A 26,051-nucleotide genomic window follows, 5' to 3' on the forward strand; every position below is an offset into this window, starting at 1 on the left:
TACAACAAACCCAAACCACACTTGACTTTCTTGCACACACACCTCCCACCAAGCAATGTAGTAACCATTTATAAAGATTAGATTCCATCATGTAAATCTCACAAGAATTTTAGGAGAAATGTCCAAGGCTCAGAAAAGTTCAGTGACTTGCCTGACGGCACCCAGCCAAAAAAGTGGTCAAACTAGAATCCAAACCCAGCTCTGTTTCCTGACCTGGGACTCTTGGGTCTAGGGTACCCCTCAGTCTCCCACACACCCCCCCACTGCATTCTCTCCTTCTGGTAAGCCATGCAGGGGAATAGGGAATGACTCTGGGTGGCAGGACTTCTCCACTTGTGTGCACATGGCTGTGCCACCACCATTGCTCACCTGATTGTGACTTGGCAGCGCTTACCTCATGGTGGAAACAGCAAAGAGGGGTTTTCCAGAAGGTCTGGGGAGTTTCCCCTGAGAACAGACTAAGTGTCTTTTTCACTTCTGTTTTGGAAGTGAAGAAGCCTGTTTTCAAAGTCATCACCATCTTCCATACTGAAATCCCAAACCTAAGCCAATAACCTGCCCTGGGGCATTCTTCATCTGCCCCTCTCTCCAGAGCCACTGGGAAGCCTCTTTCTCCCTATCTCCACCTCTCCAGACTGAGTCTGCTTCAGCTGTTCCTTTGGCTGCTGAAGCCCAGCCCTCCAGGGTCTCAAAGTGAAGTACTTCTAGTCTACTCCTTAGCCTTTCTTCACAGGCCTATTTATTTGGAAGTGGCTGAGCAATCTGAAATATGGTTCCCAGGGGCTCAAGCCAGGCCTCAGACCTCTCCAGCTAACGCCAGGCACTTCTGCAGGCAGCCAGCTTCCACAGGCCTGTGTGTGTGACAGGAGCCAGTGGGCACATCCCAGGGAGGGCCACATTGCCGAATCACCCTCTCTTTACCTGCAAGGAAGAGATTTCTTGTGTGTTGTTTAAACAGAGAGAGAGGCAGGGAGGGAGGGAGAGGGAGATGGATGGTTTTTAGCAAATAATAGTACAGTGACCAGCAGTTTGAAGGGAACTGGTGGGAGGAAGTTTGCCACTTTAGCAGTTGTGAAAGAAGTAGTAACCTGGAACCTAGAAAGGAACAGAGAGAGGACATGGTACAGATGGTCAGAGCTAGAGCCTCAGTTGAAAATGTGTGACTGTCAAGATGAGGTGGAGCTGTATGTGCTCACCAGCCCGTGAACTTGGCCAGGGATGTCTCTGAGGCATCTTCTTCTCTCACCAGGCCAGTTTAAGTCTGTGTGGTAAGAAACCCAGGCCTCTACTTGGGGAGGCAGCCCTCTCAGCCTCCTACTGAGGCTGATAGTTGTGTGTGCACAGACCCTGGTGGTCCCCAGGGATTCACCCCTGCTTGTGGAGAAAGGTTTTTATTGCCTTATCTGATCTAATGCTTATGTGTTGACTAAACTGCTGATTGTGAAGAGTCATCTCAAGGAGGGAGGAAATCCATAAGTAGAGACTCTTTGTCATCATCAATTTAAAAATAAGAGGGATGACCCAGGAGAAAATTGAAATGGGGTGGGGGGGACAGGAAAATAAATACTTCTGACCAGCTTGACTCACTCCTGTAATCCCAGCTATTCTAGAGGCAGAGATTGGGAGGATGGAAGTTGAAGGCCAACCTGGGCCAAAAGGCAGCAAGACCCCATGCCAACCAACAATGCAAGCCTGGTGGCTCACACTATAATACCAATTACACAAGAGGCATAGGTAGGAGGGTCTCATTCAGAGGTCAATCCTATGCAAAAATGTGAGACCCTAGCTGAAAAATAACTAAAATGCAAAAAAGGACTGGGGGCATGGCTCAAGTGGTAGAGTGCCTGCCTAGCAAGCACAAGTTTAAAACCCAGTACCACCCCCCCCAAAAAAAAAGAAAGAATAAAAATTACCGCTGACACATCCCCAGTGTGCCCGGCAAGATGTGTAGCCTCTTGCATCTACTCTTCTTATGCCATCTCCATCCCAACCTTCTGGAGTATTTTTCTCCTGTTCTTTCAAATGCTTAAGGGTTAAATATCTATTTTGCAATGAGACAGAGCTAAGGAGGAGAGACTAAGTTTCAGAGAGATCATAATGAAAATAAAAAAGGGTGCTGCAGGGGGAAGAAAGCAGTATTTGTTTTGAGATCTTTGATAGAATAATGCTATTGCTTTTATATGAGCAAGAGATAAGGGCTCCCACCCATGCACTCACAAAGCAAATTCCTGCATCTGTCAGACCACACAAACAAACCCAGCATCCTTTGTTTATCACTCTGAAACACCTGAATGACTGACCTTTTCTCTTCTGTGCCCCTTTTGCCATCCCTACTCAGGTATGACTTCATCGAGATCAGGGATGGGGACAGCGAGTCTGCAGACCTCCTAGGCAAGCACTGTGGCAACATCGCCCCACCCACCATCATCTCCTCAGGCTCCATGCTCTACATCAAGTTCACCTCCGACTATGCCCGGCAAGGGGCAGGCTTCTCTCTGCGCTATGAGATCTTCAAGACAGGTAAGCATGGTCTGGGTTAGAGGTGGATGGAGGAGGTGAACATCTTAGAAAAGGTGAGACTCGGGAGGAGGCATGCTAGTGGGTGGAGTCAGATGGTAAGGGCTGCGTCACCATGCCTGAGCATGGTGCTAGAGGAAGAGAGAGGTTCAAAGTCTACATGGAGACTCCCAAAGATGAAAAGCCAGGTTAGGCTGTCATTCAACTTAAGGGGCAGACCGAGCACCAGCAGAGTAGGAGGGCAGCTAATAAATGGAAAAAATGCTTTTTTGAAAGAATCTGATTTTTGTGTTTTTAAAATCAAACTAATCTTTATGAGGAAAACCAAAACTTGGTTAAACTTCTTCCCAATTACTTCATGGTTTGTTGTTGCCTTTATTTGGAACTATGTGGGGCTGGAGGACATAATCTTATTTTTAGAGTCTCCAATGATCTCACCATGATCCCCCAAAATGGGTTCAACCATAGCTTTGAAATTACTGTATGGCCCCTTGGTGGTCCACTTTACCACCGCAATGCATTGAGACCCTACTTCCATATGCCAGTGAAGCAGACCTCTGAAAAGCCATCAAAAAGACAGCAGAGAACATTGCACTTCTTAATTCCTTTGGGTTCCCCTTAGATTCCTCTAGGCCCCAAGAATATGGGCCAGTGCTCATTTCCATGACTGGGTAAAGTGGACTCATCCACAGGACGCTGTTTCAGCATATACACACACACACTCTCCCAGCAGCTGTCCTCTCTGGGATGTGTGGTGCTGACTGTGTGGAGGCTGAGGAAGGCTGGTCCTCCAGTTCTCCCTCACCCTGCTCCATTCTCCACCACAGAGGCTTCTGTGACACTTTGAGTTTCTCTCCTCTTCAGCAGCCTAAGTTTTATAGCTCGTGGATGGAGTCTAGTTCAAGGGGAAACTGTCAGCCCTGTCATCAAGAGGCCCAAGACCGGCGCCTGTTGAGTTCAGTGTGAGGGGAACTATTCATATATATTTTCTTTTTCATTAAACAGTTCTTGAAAGGAAGTGGTAGCTGCTGAAAGCACTTTTTATATCCACTCTGTCTAAATATTTGTCCAATTTGTCTGCCTGGGATGGTGGAATCAAATGAAGGGGTGGGGTCAGCAAAACTGTGTTGTGCCAGTGTGGAAGCCCAAGCTGTCACAGGGTGCAGGGCCTAAGATGGTCCATCTGCCATGGTTTTTTATACTTCTGGTCACAATGAGGTCACAAGGACTGGTGGCCTTTGGGTCCAGGGCTCAAGGCTGGTGTGAAGCCACTGAATATCTTGATTCACATCCTTTTGAGTTCTGTGCAAAACGCAGGTCAATTTCACCAACTCTAGGAGCAGTGGGGAGAGAGAAGAGAGAAAAAATAAAGCAGGGTATTGTTCTCTGCTAGTGGGGGAGACAGGTGTGCAAACCCTCAGCACAGAGCAGATGCACTGTGAATGTTATATGTATGTTGAAAGGAAAACTGGACTGTGAGTAAGCACTAAGCAAAGGCACAATTACCATGCCATGGTTGTGAAAATAAGAGCAATCAAAGAGCTCTCTGGAGTCCATCAGATAGCACAGTCCTGAGGGCTAAAGTCATCACTCAACTCCACTGTCCTGACCATGAGGGGAAAACAGCCCAAGCAAGGTCTTCCCAGGAGTTGGCCGAAAGCATTCAGAGCAAGGGTGAGCAGGGCCGTAAAAGCATCAGCTCTGCTCTTGTGCCTCCCCACATGGTATTTCACAAGGCAGGATGCCACAGTCTCTAGAAAGCCACAGAAAAAGGCAATGTTAGCTCTATCCATCATGCAAATTTGAAAGGAGGATATTAAAAGATAAAACACACAAGAGGGTATCATAATTCAGTCCCGCTGTTTTGATGACATTCTGAAGTAGAATTCTGAATGAGGCAGCAAGTCTGTAAACAGTCTAGAGACACTGATGCCAGCTGAAGAAGGTAGGCGGCTTGGGCCTGGAGCAATGGGGCAGCCTGTTATCCAGACTGGGATTGTCTCTAGAAGAGATTGCTTCAGTGAGTGACAGCCCTGTCAACAGCCATGTTTCTGTGTGTGCAGAGGAAAATGAGGGCCCAGGAGTCTCCTCTGAGCCACTCGTACCTGCCATTGTGCCATCTAGAGGAGCAACTGTGGGCATGAAAGTGAGCCCTGTATAAAACACATGAATGTGCAAGGGAGCAAAATTAAAAACTGAGTTTAGGAAGGTGTACATTCTTCCAGGTGCCACATCTTATGCCCATATTTCTACGGTTGCAGTACCGAGAGAAAAAAACACAAAAGTTTACGTCATCCTCAGAACATGAAAGAAATGGGTGGACATGTTGAAGAAATCCAAACAAACACAGCTATGTTTGCTAGTCGGATTCATAAGAAGAAAGAAGGAGGAAACTGTAAACACAGATACGCAAACAGCCATACAGAGCCTTCTGGAAGCCTTTCTTTTCCCAGGCTCTGCTGCAGAATTACACTGAGAGACATAAGCCCACCATGTGGGGACACACAGTGGGAATGTGGCTGGAGTGGAAGGGTCGTGTCTGCCCTAAGTGAGGTATAAGAGTCTATATTCCCAGATCATCCACCAAGAAAAGGGTAAGCCAAAGCAACCCGCCAACTTAAAAGATCTCAAATCACCAAATCCTGAGCAAAATAGAAAAAGGATTCTTTAAATAACTTGAAAAGTAACACTCCAAACAAAATCACTGCAAAATGTGTTGTGAGTTTTCTTTTTTTCTGATGCTGCTTTGACCAAAACTCAAGATCAGATTTTCTCTCCTGGTAACCACTAGTATTACTGAAAGTGAAATTTTGGGGGTCATTCATAGAGGAAACCTGAAGTGTCCACTACCTCAACCCCTGAATTAAGGATCTACCTGAGTTCACCATCTGTGGTCAAGCCAAACTCAACTTTGGATAAATCAACTGTGTTTTAGTATCTTTATATGTATAGATTTTTCTTCCACTAGCAGTTATAAAGTGTACATTAGGAAAACACAGAGTGAGCATTTTGTAGGCCCGAGTTCTTTGTTATGAAATCACTCACTGAAACCCAAATCCTCAGCTTCTGTGGACAGTCTTAGCACTGAGAGGACCTGAATATTTGTTGACTGAGTTTTTTGTTTTTTTTTTAACTTTTATCATTTTAACACATCACAGAAAAAGATCTTGGATTAGTCAGACTTTTGCATGATTCAACTTTCATCTCCTTTTCTGGAATATTTTTTCGACATTGGATATTCAGTTCCCTTTCTGATGCTTTGACCACAGTGCAATTAGAGAAAGTGTCTGGTTTTAATAGACATTTTGATTTTACGCATAAAAAGAGATAAAACTGGATAGAAGTGTTCTTGCCTCATTCACAATAAGCCAGAGAATATATCCATTTTTAGCCATATATCAGACATGCACAATTTTTTGGGGGGTGGGGGAGAGGGTTAAATACCTAGAGTTGAAAACTTCCTTCCAATCCAGCACAGACTTCAGGACTCTGGAAACTGTGGCTAGTTTAGAATATCACATTCTCCAGGCCTGACTTGGGCTTGCTAGATGTCCACTGTAAGCACTCATCGCTCACCAATGAGATTCTACCACAAATTCCCCACTCCCAGGGAGGTGAAAATTCCCCTTGCCTTCTAAGGGAATGACAATAGAACAAACTCTAGGAGGGAATGTCAGGATACCTTTCCTGGCTCTCAAGCCAGTTGTGAATAGAGTTAATTTCCACCCAACCCTGTGTGAGGATCCTGAAGTGACCAACATGAAAAATACTGCATAGCGGCCTTAAACTCTAACCTTTTCAAAATTCTTCTTGGCCTCCTGAAGACCTGCCAGCTGGCTTGACTTTGCCAAATTGCATCATCCAGACCCATTGCGGAGGCCCTCAGGAGTTTGAGGCCCAATGGTAAACAAAGCTGGGGGGAGGCTACCCCAGCTCACCCCTGCTGGCCTAGCTGCCGACTGGCAGCTCTGAGTCTGCTCTGCCTCTGAATGATGGAGTACAGAGCCTCCAAAGAACCCACAAAGGTTAGCTCTTGCTCATGTGTCCCCAGTCCCATGTAATCAAGGTGCAGTGCCAGAAGAAGGGAAAAAGGAGTGGGTAGATAGGTAGAGATATTGGAATTTCCTGTCCTACCTGAGCTGAAGAAAGTTGCAAGATTCCATCCCCCACTTATTTCCAAGTCAGGCATGTGCAGCTTTCCAGAAAGCCATCATCAATAAAGAGACTTGCAGAGGGGCCTGCTACAGGAGCTGCAGATAAAGACATCGCTGCAGGCTGAGATCAGTGTATTGACATCACGTAGTTATATTCCAGTGCAATCCCCAGAGATCACTTCCTGCCAGTAAACACCTGGTTTATTGAGTATTTCTGTATTTTTTAAATTTCTTTCATGCTTAGAGTGTCTATTATCCCCTCTTCATAAATCCTGCTTGCTTTTCTTATTTTAGACTCTGCACTTGGTGAATGAATTCAAATGTAATTGCTCGGCATTTATATCCACTGCTCTAACTTACACCAGGTCTTGCTCTATGTCCACCCATGGTTCTATCCTGGCAAATGGTGGCTGGGCTCCAGCCCAAAGAGGGCTCTTTGAATATGACTCCACCTAGAGGCATTAGGAGATGTGGCGGCTGTAATTCTCTTCCAGTTCCTGCTGCTGTCCAAGCCTGTACCAGGCTGCAAATGTGTGCCGCATTTAATCAGGCTGCTTCCATGTGTCCCCAGATAGCAGACACAGGAGCTTGGGAGAGAAACAAGGCCATCCCCACCACAAAGCAACCAGAAGCCTTCCAAATGTCAATACACTGCTGCATTTTTCCAAACTTGCTGCTGGAGCGGCCTTTAACATCCCAACGCCCCACTGTGATCCACCGGCTAAAAACGTCGATTGTTAATTGTCTGACCACTACAGAGCAGCTCGTTTTAATATAGTCATGACATGAATGAGACCCCAGCTCCCCTTTGCCCCTCCCCTGAGGCACCTTGGATCTTGGAGGGAGAAGGGGCACTTAGCTGCCTGCGGTACAATAGGGGCTAGTGTTGAGGTCAGCAATAAATAAGGGGTAACATTGTTTGCGCTGCTGGCAACCAGCAAGCCTTCCTTAAGGATTGAAATAACTTACATTTCTGGAGTGAGCAGCTGAGTGATTGAGAAAGAAGACTCTGTTCCTCTTTTTAAGAGAATTCTCTCTCTCTCTCTTTCTCTCTCTCTCTCTTTCACCCACACACACTTTTCTCCCACTTCCCCCTGCCCCCCTCATTCTTCAATGGCTACACTTACTCTAAGATACAGAGCAAGCCTGCTGTACTTCCCTAATTTCTGTGCTAACGAAGAGCTGCCTTGAGGGTTTGAAATGTGGATAGGAAGACTATGTTGCTCCAAAGGCCACTGGAATAGAAACAAAAACCTCGTGAGTGAGGGATTTGGGCCCAAATATTTAAATAACCCATGCAGAAGAGGCAGCAAAGAAAGCCTTCTTCTTCTTATTGCTACAGTTTTCTTTGACACGCAGGCTCTGAAGATTGCTCAAAAAATTTTACCAGCCCCAATGGGACCATTGAATCCCCTGGGTTTCCCGAGAAGTACCCACACAACTTGGACTGCACCTTTACCATCCTGGCCAAACCCAAGACGGAGATCATCTTGCAGTTCCTGACCTTTGACCTGGAACATGACCCTTTGCAGGTGGGAGAGGGAGACTGCAAATATGATTGGCTGGACATCTGGGATGGCATTCCACATGGTGAGTGATGTCACTGTCATGAGGCACTTCTCAGTCACTTGGCTTTTGTCTGTGAATTGCTTTAGTAATGAGAAAAAGGGAGAACAAAGACTTCAGAGCTCCTGAGAGCTCTTATGACACCCGTAACGACTTTTCTTTCTTCTCCTTCACCAAGAATGGTTTTTAGAGAAATTACAGAAAGGTAGTCTACTTTCTTGGAGATATTTTCTTTGGGGGATGATAGGAGACTGAGTAGATACTTGAGACAGAAGAGGATGACAAAACTATTGGTGATGTTCTTTTCCACACCAAATTGTCAGTATAGAAATCAACATCCTGCAACCAAACAGAAGGCCTTAGAAATAGAATGACAGAGCTCAAATACTGGCTCTGCCGTGCAACCTTGGCAAGTCACTTAATCTTTCTGTGTCTTTGCTATATAATGATACTATTGTCATCATTATTACTATAATTTTACTTTTATTAGTATAGTCATAGATGTTGAAAAGGTGCATCACTCAAAGCCAAGAGAAACCTACACCTCAGAAGAAGACCAACACAGATCTTGGGTGTAGTCAGTATTGCAAAGGAACAAATCTCTCACTTTTGTAGCTACTCTAAGTATTTTCCAATATAAGGGAGATTTGATGGCTAAGCAAAAGCAATTTCATCTCCTGGGAAAAACATAAGATTTAGTCAGGAAACTGGAGTTTGGGTCCCAGCTCTGCTATTTCCCAGTGGTATGAGCAAGGAGACATTACATGACCTGTCTGAAACTCAATTTCTTCCTCTGTAGAGCAGGTATTGTAATGATATCTTTCTGGCTCATCTCCCAGGACTGGAAGAACAAAACAAAGCAAGCTCAGTGAAAATACTTTTTAATGTGCAGGAAAAATATTCAGCATTGTTCTGAAAGTGCATCTTTGGTTTTTATGTCAAGGAATACACAGTGATGCTTGAATGAATGCTGTACAGTGGTGGGATAGGAGAATGTATTGAAAACCAAGTTTGATACTTCCATGTCCTCTGACCTTTCTTTATCTTGTGTGTCCAGTTGGGCCCCTGATTGGCAAATACTGTGGGACCAAAACACCCTCTGAACTCCGCTCGTCAACAGGGATCCTCTCCCTGACCTTTCACACGGACATGGCAGTGGCCAAGGATGGCTTCTCTGCACGTTACTACCTGGTCCATCAAGAGCCACTGGAGAGTGAGTTACCATTTGAGAACCTCTGCTTTGTCTTCCCATCTGAGCTGTGAGTGAGTTCAGGAAAAGGGCTGGCATCATGGTGGCATCTGAGTTCGATGACGGGAGCCACATCCTCTTGCCAGTTGGAAATTAATGAGAAAAGAATCAGTATCCATATAGGTGTTCATTTCTTTAAAAAAAACAGTATGTCCCAAGAATCTCTTCTTCCCAGGGAATGTCTGGGACCACTCAAGATTCCATCTATGAGTGGAAGATCTAAGATTTTTGAGTCTGGGACCATTTTCTTCTCTCTCCTTTGTCACAAAACTGAGCCATTGTAAACCTCTCTATATTTTTTATATGCATTTTGACATCAAGCCTCTCTGGCCCTGGGTAAGACTTCTCTGGCTAAACAATACAACTGATTGGATGTTTACTTCACACTTCTAAGAAATACAGATTTTGGAGCTTTTACCATGTGTCAGACACTCTGGTCCCAGCAGTCATGGAACGTGCAGTCCAGATCACCAGTCTCTGGCTCTCAGCTCCATCTTCAAATCAGCTACTGTTGCCCATATGCTTTAGATGTGCTGCCATGTCTACTTAGAAACTCAGATGATCTCTTTAAAGAAAAAAGAAGCACTTCAAGGATGATGAAAGCTGAGGAAATCCTGCCACAGTTGTAGACAGCTCCCCACCTCTATCACTGTAGACACGGCAGCCTGGCCTGCTGGAAAGTCACTGGGTTCTGCTCTGCGTTTTGCCTTTGTTTTTCATCAGAGAGTTCATGAAGATTACATAACCAAGAAACAGTATGGCAATCTGTAGCAGGTTCTGCAAATGGCCAGTGCAGTCCCAGAGCTAAAGAACAGATCTGATAGCTGAAAAACATTGCTTATCAAATACATGTGTATGCAAATATTGATCCGTACCCCCAGCATTCATGGGAAGGACAGCAATTTAAGTGATGGCACAAGGCCAAAGTAAGTGACTTCTGGGTCTATTTGCCCAGACAGGTTGTGTAGGGAGTATAGTGTGACACACATGTGCTCCAAGAGAGGTCTCCCAAAGGCAAGTATTTATACTTTAGAATGTCTGTCTTCTGTGCCAGAATGCATGACACAGTTGGGTGAAAGAGAGAGAGATGCAAACATGCCTCCTGGGTATGTATTAATAAAGTAGGCTTCCCATGATGGATCAGCCCACCCAAATTGCCTCAACTCTAACTCATGTTCACCTGTATTGCAGTACCAGTGTGTCTGGCATCTGAGAGCATCCGTGGCCTGCAGCAACTCTTGTGTTTTAGATAGTATTTTTAATTTGTATGATGATTCTTATTTATCCATCGTCCAATTCCTTTTAGATCCAATTTAGTTTCTTTCAGACCTAGAGTGGTTGTCAAGCTCTGTGACTTGGCACAGTTGTTTTTAAAATGTGAGTGTGTAATTAGAGTCTTTAGGATGGGGCATGCCTGCTAGAACTTGTCCCTAAAAGTGAACAGTATTTGGGGGTCTCAGGGCTTGAGGTTGAGATGCCTAACTCTGCCCTTGGCTGTCTCCACTCCCTAGACTTTCAGTGCAATGTCCCTCTGGGAATGGAGTCTGGCCGGATTGCTAATGAACAGATCAGTGCCTCATCTACCTACTCGGATGGAAGGTGGACCCCTCAACAAAGCCGGCTCCATGGTGATGACAATGGCTGGACCCCAAACTTGGACTCCAACAAGGAGTATCTCCAGGTACTTAATCAGACACCGAGGGTTGGGGGGGTACAGAGTATGTGTGTTGATTGGGGCAGTGGCCGGGCGCCTCAGCTAAAGTGAACAAAAGATACAAAGAAAATAAACACAGCATAGGTGAGAATTCCATTTGGTCATTCATTCATTTATCCCAACAAACATATATACCAGGCACAGAAAGATTGTGGCAGGCACTGTGCTGTGTGCTGGGATAAACTGATGAGTAAGAGGGACCCTGTCCTTGCCCTTGTGGAGATTAATGGGCTTGGGAGAAGTTGTTTGGCCAAGATGCTGTTTGCCCTATCAGTATCCAAGGAACGTTCTATAAATAATTCCAGATCTTCCTCATTCTTGGCACAGGGGGACATCAGAGATGTGGGGGGAGGGTTTTGCTAAGGGCAGGTTTGTTGGGTGCTAGCTGAATATGGCAACTTCTCCTGATCTTTGGAGCGAACTCTGCCAGGAAGGTTTTGCACATAGCTATCAGAGGAACACATGGGAAAATGTCACCACGGGAATGAAACTCAAGTTGCCCAGATGCTCAGCAGCGTCTTTTCAGACTATTGTTTGCTTTCTTCCTGAACAAGTCTTGCAGCTCATGTGGAGTAATCTTCCCACACTGCAGACTGGTCCAGTTCTCATCCCCTGGGAAGAAGGAAACAGGGGAAGAGCAAACTGCTAGTTCAATACCAGAGCAGCGTCTTCTTTTATGACATACACAGACAGCCTTATGACCCAGTGACAAGCCTGTCCTAGCTCTGATATGAAACGGTGACCTTTGCTCTAAGAGGGACACCACAGAGCAGTCAGCAGGAAAGGGAGAGAGACCACTTAGAAACTCCAGGGATCCCACAGAGGCTCTAACAGCACAACCTAAGGCCATTTGTCACTGTCTCTCCTCTCTGCCTCTCCAAAATCCTTTCATCTTGCAAAATTTCCAGAAAGTTCTCCTTTGTAATTGGCAGTCCATTGATTATGCTCCTTATTTTTGGTCCTTAATCATATGCTTTTTATTATTACTCTCCACCTGTTCTACACGTAGACTGTTTCGTAATGCTGTGTACATATTAAGTAGCTTATAACTGCTTGCTAAATTGACTTTTATCAGAAGGCCCAGGCTAAATTTTAGTCACATTAAGAAACACCATGGCCAGCAAAGGAATATCATCCAGCAATTTCCAAATGGGTTTGGCATTGTGAGAGGGGAGGTACCTCAAAATGTTGCCCATACTCCTCATGGATCAAAAGGTCAGAACTTGGTGCATAAGCCTAATTGCTTGGGCAGACTCTGTGAGCCCTTTGGCCTCTCTATGACCTGAGCAAGTAGAGACACAATAGAGTGAAGGAGGGGAAGGAAGAGAGATAGCTATGAGCTGTGACTTTGCAAGTGAGTTGGATTGAAGTGGAATGGATTGGAGTAGAGTGGATTCAGCTACTCATTGCTCTTTTAACATGGGACCTGCTTTCCCAGTCTAAGGCAGACCATGGTTTAATAAGGAAGGGCCATAATTCTAGTTGTCCAGTAGTTAGTATAAACTGAATATTGTTAATTCACATTTTCTAAAAAGAAATAAAAAATAATCAAGTTCCATCTTCAAGGTGTCTGATCTGGTGTCAAATAAATTGAGTTTAATTGTCTGATAGAACTGCAAAATGATACCAATTACTAATATGTCTCATGAATCACAGACCCAGACTGTGAGCTAAGTATGATAATTGTGTCCTTTCAGAAAAAGCCAGATGGTGATGGGAGTGGCATTGGGTGGGATAGTCCCCTTACTCTTTGTCCTCTCCTTCCCAGGTGGACCTTCGCTTCCTAACCATGCTCACAGCCATTGCAACCCAGGGAGCAATTTCCAGGGAAACCCAGAATGGTTACTATGTCAAATCCTACAAGCTGGAGGTCAGCACTAATGGTGAAGACTGGATGGTGTACCGACATGGCAAGAACCACAAGGTAAATCCAGTCTCCTACCTCAAAGGCACGCAAAAGGGTACATCGGGGGCTTTAAGCCCACCTCACCCAGAGGAGAGGACCTTGTTTAGTGAGGCTCAAATTATTGTTGGAGGCAAGGGACATGCTGGCTCTGAAAATCTCCTTTCTTATGCTAAAGTGATTGGAAAACACCATTTCTCTGACATCCTGGCTGCTGTTGCATCTTGCACAGGAAAGAGAGAAGAGTGCTAGAAAGAGCTTGCAGAGCACTCTCTGACTGCAAATGAAGGAGAAAATGCATTCCCCATCAGCGTCTCCCCACACAGGGATTCATTGAGCATTTATGGCCTGAGTCCCTTCCACATGCTGGGTTAACAATCACAAAACCACATGAAACTGCAATTCAGGAGTTACCAAGGTCGGAAAATGAAAGGGCACAAATCCTGAGAGGGAATCACAATGTCTCAGAGAAGAAAGAGGACAATAAATAATGAGGAGAAATTCCATTTGTCAGGGATGGGATCAGAACTGGCAATCATGCTTAGCAGAGCGGCATTGAATTCTCTCCGCTGGTGCCTTCAGCACGTGTGGCTCCCAGAAGCATGGTCTGCGTGGGTGATGTGGGGTTTCTGCTGTTCATAGGGATGAGTATCTGGCACATAGCATCCTTAAAACACTTGGTGTCTGAGTCTGCAGGTGCCTAAGTGCTGATTGTACTGCCCATTCCACATATGGAGGGCTTCTTGAAAACATCGGTGTCTTACCTGGTTTGGGACCAGGGGACCCTACAGACTGTGACTGACTCACAGGTCAGGAAGGCGAGTGTGATGGCCTGGGTATCGCCAGAGCCTTCTCATCCTTCCCAGGAAGGCAATGGGGAGCAAGGAAGTAGGTCTGTCTTTCACCTTTAGTGCTACAGTTCCACCAGGCCCTGGTCTGTTGAGTTGTGACTGATCAAAATAAGGCCCAAGAGCCTTTCCAAAAGGGAATCTCCTTAGCTCTTGTTTCTGTCCCAAGGCAGCTTGCTCAACAACTGCAGGTACAACTGGAAGCTTTGAATACAGAAAATCTTGCCCTATAACGTTGGCAGTCTCACTCAGAAGTGTGAGTTTTTAAAGTAGTATACTTTTTAAAAAATTAAAATCACCATGGTAACATGGCACCATTCATGTGAAAATTACGGTTCCTAGATATTACCAGGTGTCACACATACACACACACACAATTTTTCTCGTTTCTCCTGTCATGGAGGTGGGGTACTTAGCAATGGAAAGGCACCCCCACTTTGAAGTGTGAGCCAGGTGTGGCTTCCCATTGACTTGGTTTCAGAAAAAGTTGCCAGTTGCTAGTCTACCAATTCAATGGTAGCTGAATTGGCATGGAAGTCCCGGAAATCCCAGGGCTGAGTCCTCATCCCACCCACGTCTCTACTCAGGCCTCTCTTCACCCACCTTTTTTATAAGAAACTGGTAGAACCCAGAATCTCAGCCAGCAAGTGAAGGCTAGTAGCAGGGTAGGGGTGGGTCTTGAGGGAGAAGGAGGCTCACCTGACTGTATCCCTGTTCAGGCTCAATGACTAAGCAGAGCTGGCCAGGGGATACTGTAGCATAAGCTGATTTTAAAAGCACACAGATGGACGGGGATGCTATTTAAAACACCATTTGTAGGAAATCTGCTTTTGGAAATACCTTAGCACTGCACATTTTGATAGAATGCTGTCCTTCTGGCTTTATCCCTGCTATTCATTCTACAGGGAAGATGCTTTCTGGTCTTCAGAATCATCCTGCTCAACTTTTTCATATTGAATACATTCTCTCTTTTGCCTCCTCTTCCCACCCCTTGGCTAAATTTCTTTCCCCAGTAGCTAATGGGGGTTTTTGTTTTAGAAAATCTGTTTTGCCCACATACAGGGAGCTGGGATAAAGGAGAAGTCCTCTTAGTAGGCAGGAAAATAGAAAGTCTACCAATTAAGCACTGCCCAGTTCCCTCTCCCCCCTGCGCATGCAGCGGGCATCCAGCAGGCCTTCCCATCCTCCCCTATAAGGGTGCCCTCTGTCACCCGTTTATCAGCAGGTCTCCCCCAGATTTCTGTGTTCTAGTGTGCAGATTCCACACTGCTCAGGGTGCATCCATGCAGCTCTCAGGGCTACTGGAGTTGAAATAGTTGAGTGAACCGTGCCGAATAGATTTGTCAAGTCTGCTGTAGTTTGATTCGATGTCATGAGGGAGAGGCAGGCTGGGGAGGGGATTGGGAACAGTGTGTGTGTTGGTGGGGGCGGTCATCCATGCTGGTACTACCACTGAGTTTCTGTTTATGGCCTCTGGTTGCTGGGCACTGTGCCAAGCTAGCTGGTGCTAAGTGGTGGGCTTAAAAGTGAAATTCAGACAGTAGGACAGAAGGAAGAAAGCAGAGCAGAGAGGGAGGCAGCAGCTTGCTGGCTCTGGGGTGCAGGGGAGGGTTTGTGAATGCCTTCCCAGCCCTCAGGGAGTGAAGGGGGGATTGTGATGTTTGGGGCAGAAATTTGGACACGCAATTTCAATTCCCTGGTTACTGTCAACACCAGTGCACTGTATCAAAGAACAGGGAACTGGGGAAATGGGAGAAAAACAAGATTAATGAGCAGTCAAGGTGGTGGGGGCGTTCTATGTCCTTACAAAACATTCACGGCAATTTGGATCCAGACTGGGCAAAGCAAGGTCTAAGCCTATATGGGTGAATGACATTCTTCTTCCTGCTGGAAGGTGAGGATGATGAAGGAACTCTTCTCCAGCCTCCCCAGCCAGTGAGCAGCCTCTTTTTAATCTCTTTCCTCACAACAGATATTGGTGAGGTTGCCTGTGAGAAACCTGGTCACACTGTTGCTGGGGGATTTCAAACATCTTTCTGGCAAAATGTGGCCTGGTTATGCAGACCAGATGTGCAGCCCATCCCCAAATCTTCATCCAGTTGCACATGCCATAAATATGGAACCTATGATTTTCATATAGGGCGGGCCCTTCTTATACATATTTATGGCGTAACCACAAGGCAGAGAGCTGGCCTGCCTGATGGAACCCATATCCAACCCACGTGCTCTCTTAGATTGTACAAATTGCTTCACATACATTTTTTCAGAAACCACAGCAGAAACTACTGCTTTTGGTTTCACCAGATGTATGAGTAACATCCCAGATATAGGCATAGTATTGTCAATATAATGGTAGAAGGCTCATGTCTTTGTGTGTAATTACAGGCACATGTACCAAGAAAGGTACATGAAAAACAATAGGAAGAGCTCAAAGGCACAAGGCCTTCTTGCCCTCCTCTGAGATTCTGATCTCATGAATCTGTACTGGAGGAAGAATCTGTGCCTGAGGAATGAAGCTATGGCTGATGTTCAGAACAATAGGACAGAGGCCTTTGCCCTTCCACATCTAAGCAAAAGCCCTTGTCTTCAGTTTTCCTTTATTTGATAAACATGGGTAGCTCCCTTGTTGACAGAGCTCTGGTTACCTTTCTCTTAGTCACGGTATTGCTGAGCTGTTCTCATCTATTTGGGGAAAAATGGGGATAAAAGAGAGTCTATGGACCTTGATAGCCAGATAGAAGATAGAAAGATGAGGATGGGTAAGGCAAGTGTTAGGTCTACAAGTTTTCAGAGTTACTCCATAATAAATGTCAGGAATGTGCTAAGCTCTTTATATTAATGTAATAATGACCATCAACAAGGCTTGACAAACCCTTAGGCACTGACCTATTTGCTTCAGAATTTCACAGTGTTCCACCAACTGTGCAACTGCAGCTGTCCAAGACTAAACAACTTGCCTCAGGGTCAGGGAATCTTGGAATCTCCTGGAAAGACTCTTGGTCACCAGGCTCTGATTTCTAAGCTGCTACTCTCAAGGGTCTGCCCCAGGTCTTGCTCCTCATCTTGCATCCAGAGAGAAGTTGGCTTCCCGATTGTTCTCTATAAAGGTCTTGTGCCACTGGTTTTCCTGTAGCACTTGTAATGGAAGTCAGAAGGCATGTGCTTGGACAGCCTGACTTGGAACACAAGGCCAGCATGGTGGCGGGGTCTGGGCTCCATCACTGAATCATGAGGATGGAGAACTGAAAAGAAGTTGCTATTTGTTTGATTTGGCCACATCCCTTCAAAACAAACACCCTACTTCAAAAATCCTCTGGCCTATATTTATTTTCTAAATTCAAACAAATCATTTTTAAATCAGAGACTTGGAAGGAGAGAGTAATGTCAGAAAACCAAACCTCCAAATCAGCTGGCTAAGAGTTAGAAGCATGCGACATCTATTTCCAGATCTTCTGAGATGGTGTACCATGTGACCTTGGAATCTCTCTTGCCAGCTCCATGCCTCAATATTTCCATGCACCCGGGTGGCGTGGTACTGCCACTGCTGTACCTGGCGAGCTGTAGATGGAAAGCTCTCTGCAGATATGATCAATGGATTAGACCCACAAAGCTCTTCTAGAGCAGAAGCAAGTTGTCAATTTAGAAAGTAACAGGGCCCCCATGGGATATTTATCTGCCTCTTTTAAAATCATAGGCCTGGAAGGGACTGTGATAAGGCATCCAGACCTTTCCCATCTAATGGACCAGCACTTGAGCTGCCTCAGATAAGTGTCACCCATCCTAGGCTAATTCTTTTGTTAGGGATGCAATTATTCTTCCAATTAATAACTTGAGGATTTGCTTTGTTTTATTTTGTTTCTTTGTTTTTACCTACTGGTAGATGACTGACTTGCACTTACTCCTTTTGTGGTAGTCATTTTGTTTGTTTTATAAAGACAGTGACTCAAACTACACCCTGGTAAAGGGCATCAGCCTTCAGAAGCCATGATGCAATTGCATCGTTTAACCATGTCTATGTTTACTCTGAAGAAAACTGATGCCATATCCAAGTTCAACTCCCTGTTTATCTGCCCCCCTCCATTATAACTGAGAAGAATCCAGTGCCCTAGGTAATTAAGTTTTGCCTGTGTCATGGGATGAGCTCAGACCTTTAGCCTCTCCACTTAGGAAACTCAAGGGAAAATTTCATTATATATGCGCATGAGCCTTTCTCTGACCAGTTCCCATGACAAGCTTCACCCAGTTCCTGTGGGCCTGAATGTCTCCAGAGCTGAAGCCAGCCTCCCTGGTCCTGATGGCCTTGATGTTGAATTCCTCATGCCCCCAGGCCATGGCTATGCACAGAGGCTGCTGGGAAAGAGCACAGAAGGGGGCCTAAAGGGTGCCGTGATTTCGCTTGGACTGGACATACATTTTCCTTGGCCAACCTAGATGAGAATGCAATAAGGCCTTGTCTAGTGGATTGTCACATTCTTTGCTGTCACTATTCCCTGCTCTATGATTGTAGAAACTCCACCCTAAAGAGGCATGTAGTTCGTGGAGGCCCTCTAGAACCCCATTTCTTGTTCCCATGGTTCTCTTCTGTCCACTTGGGCGTTAGAAGCATCTCCTTTAAAAAAAAAAAATCTTCAGGTCAGGCATGATACACATTGTAATCCCAGCTACTTAGGAGGTGGGTAGGAGGGTCACTGTCCAAGGCCAGCCCCAGGCAAAAGCATAAGGCCCTATCTGAAAAACAAACTAAGAGCAAAAAGGACTGAGGGTGTGGATCAAGTGATAGAGTGCCTTCCTAGCAAGCACAGGCCCCAAGGCCCTGAGTTCGAACTCTAGTACCTCAAAAAAAAAATTCTCCAAACATCAGCATTAGAAGGTTTTCAGGTGTGGATAGCCCATTCCACACAGCTGGACCATCTGTTTCACTCTGAGTCTTTACTAGATGACATGGGTCATACCTTCCAGCCCACTCATTGCTCTGGTGCCCATCTCTCCTCCAACTCTGGTCTCTGAGCTACACTGCTCTCCTCTCCTCTTTTTCTCTCCTCTCTTTCCCTCCATGCCTCTCGCCTTCTCTCTGATGCTTTCCTGTCTCAAATCCTGAAACCCTAATCCTGTTAGTAGGCTGTGTTCCAGGGCTCAGTGTCTCCATGGGAGTAACATAATCCTGCATTAAATCTAGTGGCCCCACAAGGCACACACAGATGGAGATGTGCGCATCCCACCCACCTCCACCCCACCCCAGAAAGAAACTGCCCGCTCCTGTCTCCTCCTTCATGGCAGGAAAACTGCCTGATGACTAAAACAGCCCTAAAGTGAAGGAGGAGAGCTGGGGTCACCACAGTCATAAATGAGCATTTGGTTGTCAGGCAGCCTCTTGCCCTGCTCCATCCCCCACCCTCCTTTAAACTGAATCTCTGTCAAAAAAATATATATACATATAATACACATACACACATAGACACATCCCCTTTTGACTATGTATCTGGCTAAGTTCCCATATCCACTAGAATGAAGACAGCTTAAAAAAATTTTTTTTTCATAGTCTCTAAGGGGGAATTTTAAGAGACAAACATCAGGACCATGATTTACAAACGGGGGTGGGGGGGGGTGGGTGAAAAACCCAACAAAGCCCATTACCTTAACATATTTCCCCCCAGTGCAATGCCCTCTCCCTCTACCTTGCCTGTTGGGGGCAACAAATTAATTAAACAGGATGGCATTCATTGATTAACAATTTATTTTTATGTGTAGACCTGATGGCTGGTTTTAGAGAAAATGTGAGGCAAGGGGTGGGAGAGGGAGGATAGGCTCTTAGTCCAGCATCAGCATGAGTTGGTGCAAATGTGTGTGACACCCATTTTCTAACCATGACAGTGATTTCCAAGTTTCCACCTGCTGTTCCCACCACCCTTCTTTTCTGCCTGCTTTGGTCTCCTGTGCCGTGAGTGTCTGCACCAAGCAGATTGAAAGAGAACTTTAGATGCAATGAAATATTTATTAGTGAACAGAAATATTTATTTTAAGAAAAGGAGAAGAACATCTCATGCACAATTTCTACCTCAGGGCTCCAGCCTGGTATCGTCTTTGAAAATTTTTCTTGCTTTTTTGCCAGTCCCTAGAGCTGGGAAAACTCAGATATTTACAGCACAATAGAAGTAAACAGCCGGTCACTCTATAGGTAATGAAGAGATAGGCGTGTGCTGGCAAAATACAGAAACTGTATTCAAATTGGATGTAGCACATGTGAGAAGAAACTGTGTCTGTTTATCAAAGTGCCCACCTCCTTTAGGAAGGTAATAACTGAGCCTGTGCCGTAAGTCTATTCCAAGGAACTCAGACTGCCAGAATCTTCTCATTGGCCTCTTAGGCAGGCAAGATGACATTAGCAACTTCACCATCCTGGGCACCTGGATGTAAAGAATAGAGACTGAGACTAGGCAGAGGGTAGGAAGGCCACAGTGCACAGGCCTGTTTTCAGCAAGGCCAAAGTCACTGACTGTCCTTCAAAGAAGACATAAGGAAAGTCAGCAAAGCAGAGGTGGAGAGGAACAACTATGAGCAACAAACGTGAAAAAGAAGACTCAAAACCCATCAATGATGCTCTCTACCTAGATGCTTCTTATATTTATAAGAAACAATTGTTTAAAGCCAGGCATAGTGGTTTATACCTATAATCCCTAGCTACTCTGGAGGTGGAAGTAAAAGGATCATGGTCTGAGGCCACCCAGGCAAAAGCATGACACCCTATCTGAAAAGAAACTAAAGCAAAAAGGGCTAGCAGTGTTGCTCAAGTGGTAGAACACCTGCCTAGCAAGCAAGAGGCCCTGAATTCAAATCCCAGTGCTGCCAGAAAAAGTTTTAACTTTACATTTTATTATACAATCTAACAGTATATGTCTCATGAACTCATAGCCATGGTCAACACACACTGATCATTTTTTCCTGAAGGCTGAGGGTGTAGATAACAACCAAATTGGGATGTTGAATGCAGCCAACTTACTTAGCAAATGTTTCCCTTCCCCCAGTGGTGCAAATCAGAAAATCCATGAAATGCTGTGGCTTTTCAAACTCTGTCTTACTGAAAATAAAACAAAGATCTCAAGAATCAATTGGAAAATATTGGGTTATGTTCAGTGAGGCACCAAGAGTATTATCCAAACCACTTTGTGCCCTGAGATGCTTTTTTTAAACTTGGTTTGCAAAGATGCACTTGAAGAAATCTTTATCTTCAACACAGCTTTTTTTTTAAAACAAACATACACACATGCACATATTTAATAATTGCAACATAATCAACACTATCCCCAGGAAACTAGGGTCACCTTGAACATACTCCTGGTTTTCCTTTGGATAATAAAACAACCACGTTAATATTTTTCTTTAAAAATTAATTTAAAAAATAGAGCCTTCTAATAGCTAGCTTTTAAAGCAGGTATCAAGATTTGATTATTGGGTTTGATAAATGCCTATCTGAGTATAATATTTATGAATAATCCACCGATTTTCTCAGCATTATAGATACCTCACTGAAAAGGGATGGTCTGAAAGTTTTTGACTTCAAGGTAGACTTGAGAGTCAATGATTTTCTGAGCTTGAACACTCCCAATTGTCCAAAGACTCATTTGTGACTTAGTTTCCACATTTGACCTGGGTGTTATGCAGGTATTGGAGCCAGCAGAAAGGGTTGGTAAACTTTAGTGTCTATCTGCAAGCCTGTTAGCAACTTTATTTTCCTGAAGGAGAAACCAAGGTATCTAAGGCTTATTGATTTTCAGCAAGTCGGCAGAGAATAGGGAATAAACCAATTTCCTGGCATCATTTCCCATGCACACAACCCCTTACCTTGCAATGGCTAGACTGGAAGCCAAGAATCCATCTTAGGGAATTTGATCAGAAATCATATGAAGGGTGATTCTAAAACCACAGAGGCATTGAGAAAGTCATAAAGATGTATAATATATGATAGCATTTACTAGCTATAAATAGGGAAATACAGGGAGAAAAATAGAGATCTTATAAATCCATTGGGTCAGGAGAAATAGAAACTGCTTAATAGTTCATTAAAAATGGATTTTCATAAATTGTACTTTGATATCTTTGGGTGAAAGACAATATGTAAGAACCAAGGTGTCGTTATTCATTACTCTTGGTTATTAATAATTTGAACTGTTATTGAACCAACACATCAACAAGGTATTTTCTCCCTGTGAATGGAGCACTCACCATGGGTTCTGGGCACTATTTGAAGTGTATTAAAAATCCATAGCACTTGTCCACAAAAGCACTTAGGCTATAAGGGATGATGGATAACTAAAAGGCCCTATTACAAAGTGGACATGCTTGGAGCAGTTCAAACTACAAAAACTCTTGCACAGAAGGACTTAGAATCTGGGGACCAGAGAGGACCTGGAAATCAACTTATACAATCCCCTTCTTTAACAGAAGAGGAAATTGGGAATTGGAGGAGCCAGAGCTATTTACCCATCATATGTGCCGAGCCTGGTACCTGCCTCTTAATTCAGTGGTGGGTTTTGTTTTGTTTTGTTTTGTGCATTCTGCCACACTCAAAGTGAGAGGTGTGTGGAAATCTTAAGACAGATGATGTTCCTTCAGTGTAAGTTCTGGAGCACAGAGGGCAGCTATGAGCACAAGGTCAAGAGCAAACAAGAAACCAGCAAGGGACTAGACTTAGAAACATAGAAACATGAAAAATAATTTGAGGCCAAGTTGAAAAGAGGTGTCATTTGATTTCAAGGGTGGGAGAAAACTGAGCAAAATGGAATGGTAGAATGAAGTTCCATGTGAGCCCCACAAAGATGGCCTAGAGGATATCAGTCATGTGCTTTCCTCGCTTCCTGATTGGTGCCATTGTGGGCAGAGAAAGAGGGCTTCATCCAAAGCCTCTGGCTACATGCATCCAGGGAAGAGCAGCCTCTCCCCCACTGGTACGCCCAAGTGTGTGTACCCCCATGGCTACGTGCAGCCACACTCATGTCCACGCTGCCCTCCCAAAGACAGTCCACTTGTGTAACCATCTCCTTACAGAGGAGTGACAGAAAGGTTTCATGGGGTTGTCTGCAAGACTGAGAAATGAAGGGGTCAAATAAGATTAAAATTGGGTATTAAAAACCCATAAGAGGTGCTGTGTTTGTAAATGATACCAGCATGGTGTATATGCTGTGGATTAGCAGCTGTGTGCAAGTTCAGATCCACTCAGCTCTCCAATTATGTATTCATGTGACAAATAAAGCCTTTTTCCTGACATGAGCTCCTTAGCATCATCTCCTGATGGAAGCCACACACACAGTCACCATCACCATTTACAGGGTGTCCAGAGGTGGCCTCCCTCTGCTCACAGTACCCTTCCAAAATCAGCCAAGTGTTTCATTTGCTCCTTCTCTGCCAAAACAAAACAAAACAAACAAAAGGCCTCTGTCTCCTGCTGAATTCTAGGGGAACTGATTCATCTCTTTTCCTTGAATTCACTTCCTCCATCCCTCTCCCTAAAGCTAGGGAGACTTTTGTCCACACAAAGGAGGCAAGAAATGGAAATGGCGAGGCCAGGCCTTTCCTGGGGCCCATTCCCTCTGTCAGTCATCTCTCTCTGAGATTAGATGCCTCTCTGAACAGGCCTTCTCCCATGTCTGGCTCTTGCCCTCGTTCCTTCTATTTCCTTGGCCTTCTCTTTCTTGCTAGTTTGTCTTCTCACCCCTCCTCATCCTCAGTCACTGAACGTAAAGTGGCAAGAGGAGTGGCCACTAGGTCTTCCTCTGTGTTCCCTCTATCAGCAAGGTGGCAGGAGACACTGACAGCTTTAGGAGCCCAGGGTGGGAGGGCTCCCCAGGAAGCAGAGGGAGCAGTGAGCTACTTGGACAGAGTGGAAGTCACCAGATTTGGCAGGCTTAATACCAAGAACATTAGCTTAGACAACAGTGGACCATTGAACACCTGTTGCCTTCTTTTTCTTGAGCAAGCCAATTCCCTTCATTTGGTGGAAAAAGGTATGATGTCTCTTACTCTTCATCCCCACCATCTGAGATGTGTTATTAAATGGCTCTAACTTTTGAGCTTTGCAAATGGGAAATATGAAGAGTTCAGATTGCTAAATGGTGGAGTTCACAGTTCATGGAAGAAAGACCGCCATTGTTAACTGCCTCTAAACTGTGCTACTTCGCTGTTACACAAAGCTATTCCTTGATAGCATTATAAACTCACACTGAGATCACATCACTGGACAAAGATTCTTCTTCCATTCAGTCCATGATTGGAGACCACAAGGACTCCATGACTCCTAACCACCAACATCAATGCTACAAATTTACCAAGAGAGATGAGTCAACCTAGGAAACCATGAGTGGAAAGGCTGTGGATCCAGACATGCTTCTGACCCTCAGTTTCCTCATCAGTAAAGTGGAGATAGTGTTTGCCTCCTAGGGTGTTGGAGACATAATTGTGTTCATATAGTGTCAACCATGTCAGTTTCCCATTCCTCTTGTCCCAGCCCTGTTGATCCCCCAAACACCTGGCATATCCTGGGTATCATGAGCTAAAGTATCTAGTCCCCCTATGCAGGAGAAAGTTCTGGTTGAGGAGTTGGTCATGAGTACATTTATAGGGTTCCTTGGTTGTTATAGTTATGATGGACAGACATGACTTAGAAATGATGGTTTGCCAGTTGATTTCCCCTTTACCCTTACCCAGGGAAACCAAGAGAAACTCACAGATTCTTGCTCCAGTTACTTTTTTAATGGAGGAAAAAAAAAAAAAAAAGGATAGGGTCCATATGGCATTTATTGATTTGGGCCATCTGGTAAGCCAGGGCTTGTGCCTACCATGTTAGATCAGAAGTTACTCCAAAAAGCCTCTCCTCCCATCAGAGACCTTATTGGTCAGCTGGGGATAGAGATAGATTTCATTACAGGGCGGGGACAATGGTGAGAGGAACTGGAGTAGGACTCTGAGGGACTATCTGCAACCCTGATCCTACAACAAAGACCAGGGAGAACCAAGCAAGTGTTGACTGACACAAGGGCATTGGAAGTAGACAGCACCCCTCCCCCACTCACTTGCTCATGGAATGAGAATGTGTCTAAGTAATGAAAACAACCACGAAGCACTTTATAATTATAAAATACCTTGTAAATATTCCTATATGCCTGCAGCATGAGGAATAAGGAGTGTCAAGTTCAAGCTAGTGTATGAGGTCTGCTAGCCCTAAAAAAATGTCAGGCCCACTTCCTTTTTAATGGATACTCTACTTTTTTTCCCTCTTTCTTAGCTTCTCAAACGTTTTCTGTTTCATGGCTCCTTCCTTTGCTTGTTCTCAGCCCAGAGACAAAATGTTCTTTCCCTTCAAACATTTTTATGAAGACCATTTATTGTTTTCGAGTTGGAACAATGCGATAAATTAATTTTTTTCACCGTGTTTCTAAAAAAAGCCCAAAACAACAAACTCACTGATTATTTTCAAGAGTAAAGGAAATTAAATGCAAGAGAGCTTTCCCACCTCCTTCAACAACTGTTCAAGTGGCTACATCACAAACAGGGATTTCAGTAACATAGTTTTGTGTATGCCATTGCAGGTGTTTCAAGCCAACAATGATGCAACTGAAGTGGTTCTGAACAAACTCCACACACCACTACTGACAAGGTTCATCAGGATCCGCCCTCAGACCTGGCACTCGGGCATCGCCCTCCGGCTGGAGCTCTTTGGCTGCCGGGTCACAGGTGAGGTGGTGACTCCCTCTCTCTTTAGAAGCTGCATGCTTATACCACGTGACCTCTCAAGGACCCAAGTCGTACCAGACTTCATTTTTTCATTCATTCATCCAGTGTATTTTTACTAAGCTGTGCTAATTTTACTAGTTAAAAGTTAGTGCTTCACAAGGGAGATATGAGGATAGGTAAGACACCCAAAAAACTAGATAGCATTTGTTGCCCTCAACACAGAGAAACTAATGCAGATACTTTAAAGCAACTGAGGCCAATAGGAGAAGGGAACCAGGAACTAAAAAAAAAGGTTAGTTCGGGAAGAATTTATTTAGAAGGTAACACACATGCAGAGGAAATCAATGTGAGTCAACTCCCTGTATAGCTATCCTTA

At 44.7% G+C, this 26,051-nt stretch overlaps 1 protein-coding gene across 4 annotated transcripts in view; it reads left to right on the forward strand.

The window, feature by feature from the left end:
* Positions 1–26,051, forward strand: part of Nrp2 (neuropilin 2) — a 115,644-nt gene that overhangs the window by 33,246 nt on the left and 56,347 nt on the right. For all 4 annotated transcript variants that reach the window (XM_074071534.1, XM_020159519.2, XM_074071535.1 and 1 more), the window contains exons 3-8: positions 2,339–2,520; positions 8,031–8,261; positions 9,295–9,450; positions 10,998–11,167; positions 12,969–13,124; positions 25,531–25,675. In XM_074071534.1, coding sequence (XP_073927635.1) covers positions 2,339–2,520; positions 8,031–8,261; positions 9,295–9,450; positions 10,998–11,167; positions 12,969–13,124; positions 25,531–25,675 — 1,040 coding nt within the window. The remainder of the gene's footprint in view (positions 1–2,338; positions 2,521–8,030; positions 8,262–9,294; positions 9,451–10,997; positions 11,168–12,968; positions 13,125–25,530; positions 25,676–26,051) is intronic.

This window comes from Castor canadensis, chromosome 4 (assembly GCF_047511655.1).
Source record: "Castor canadensis chromosome 4, mCasCan1.hap1v2, whole genome shotgun sequence".
In the NCBI taxonomy this organism is placed as follows: domain Eukaryota; kingdom Metazoa; phylum Chordata; class Mammalia; order Rodentia; family Castoridae; genus Castor; species Castor canadensis.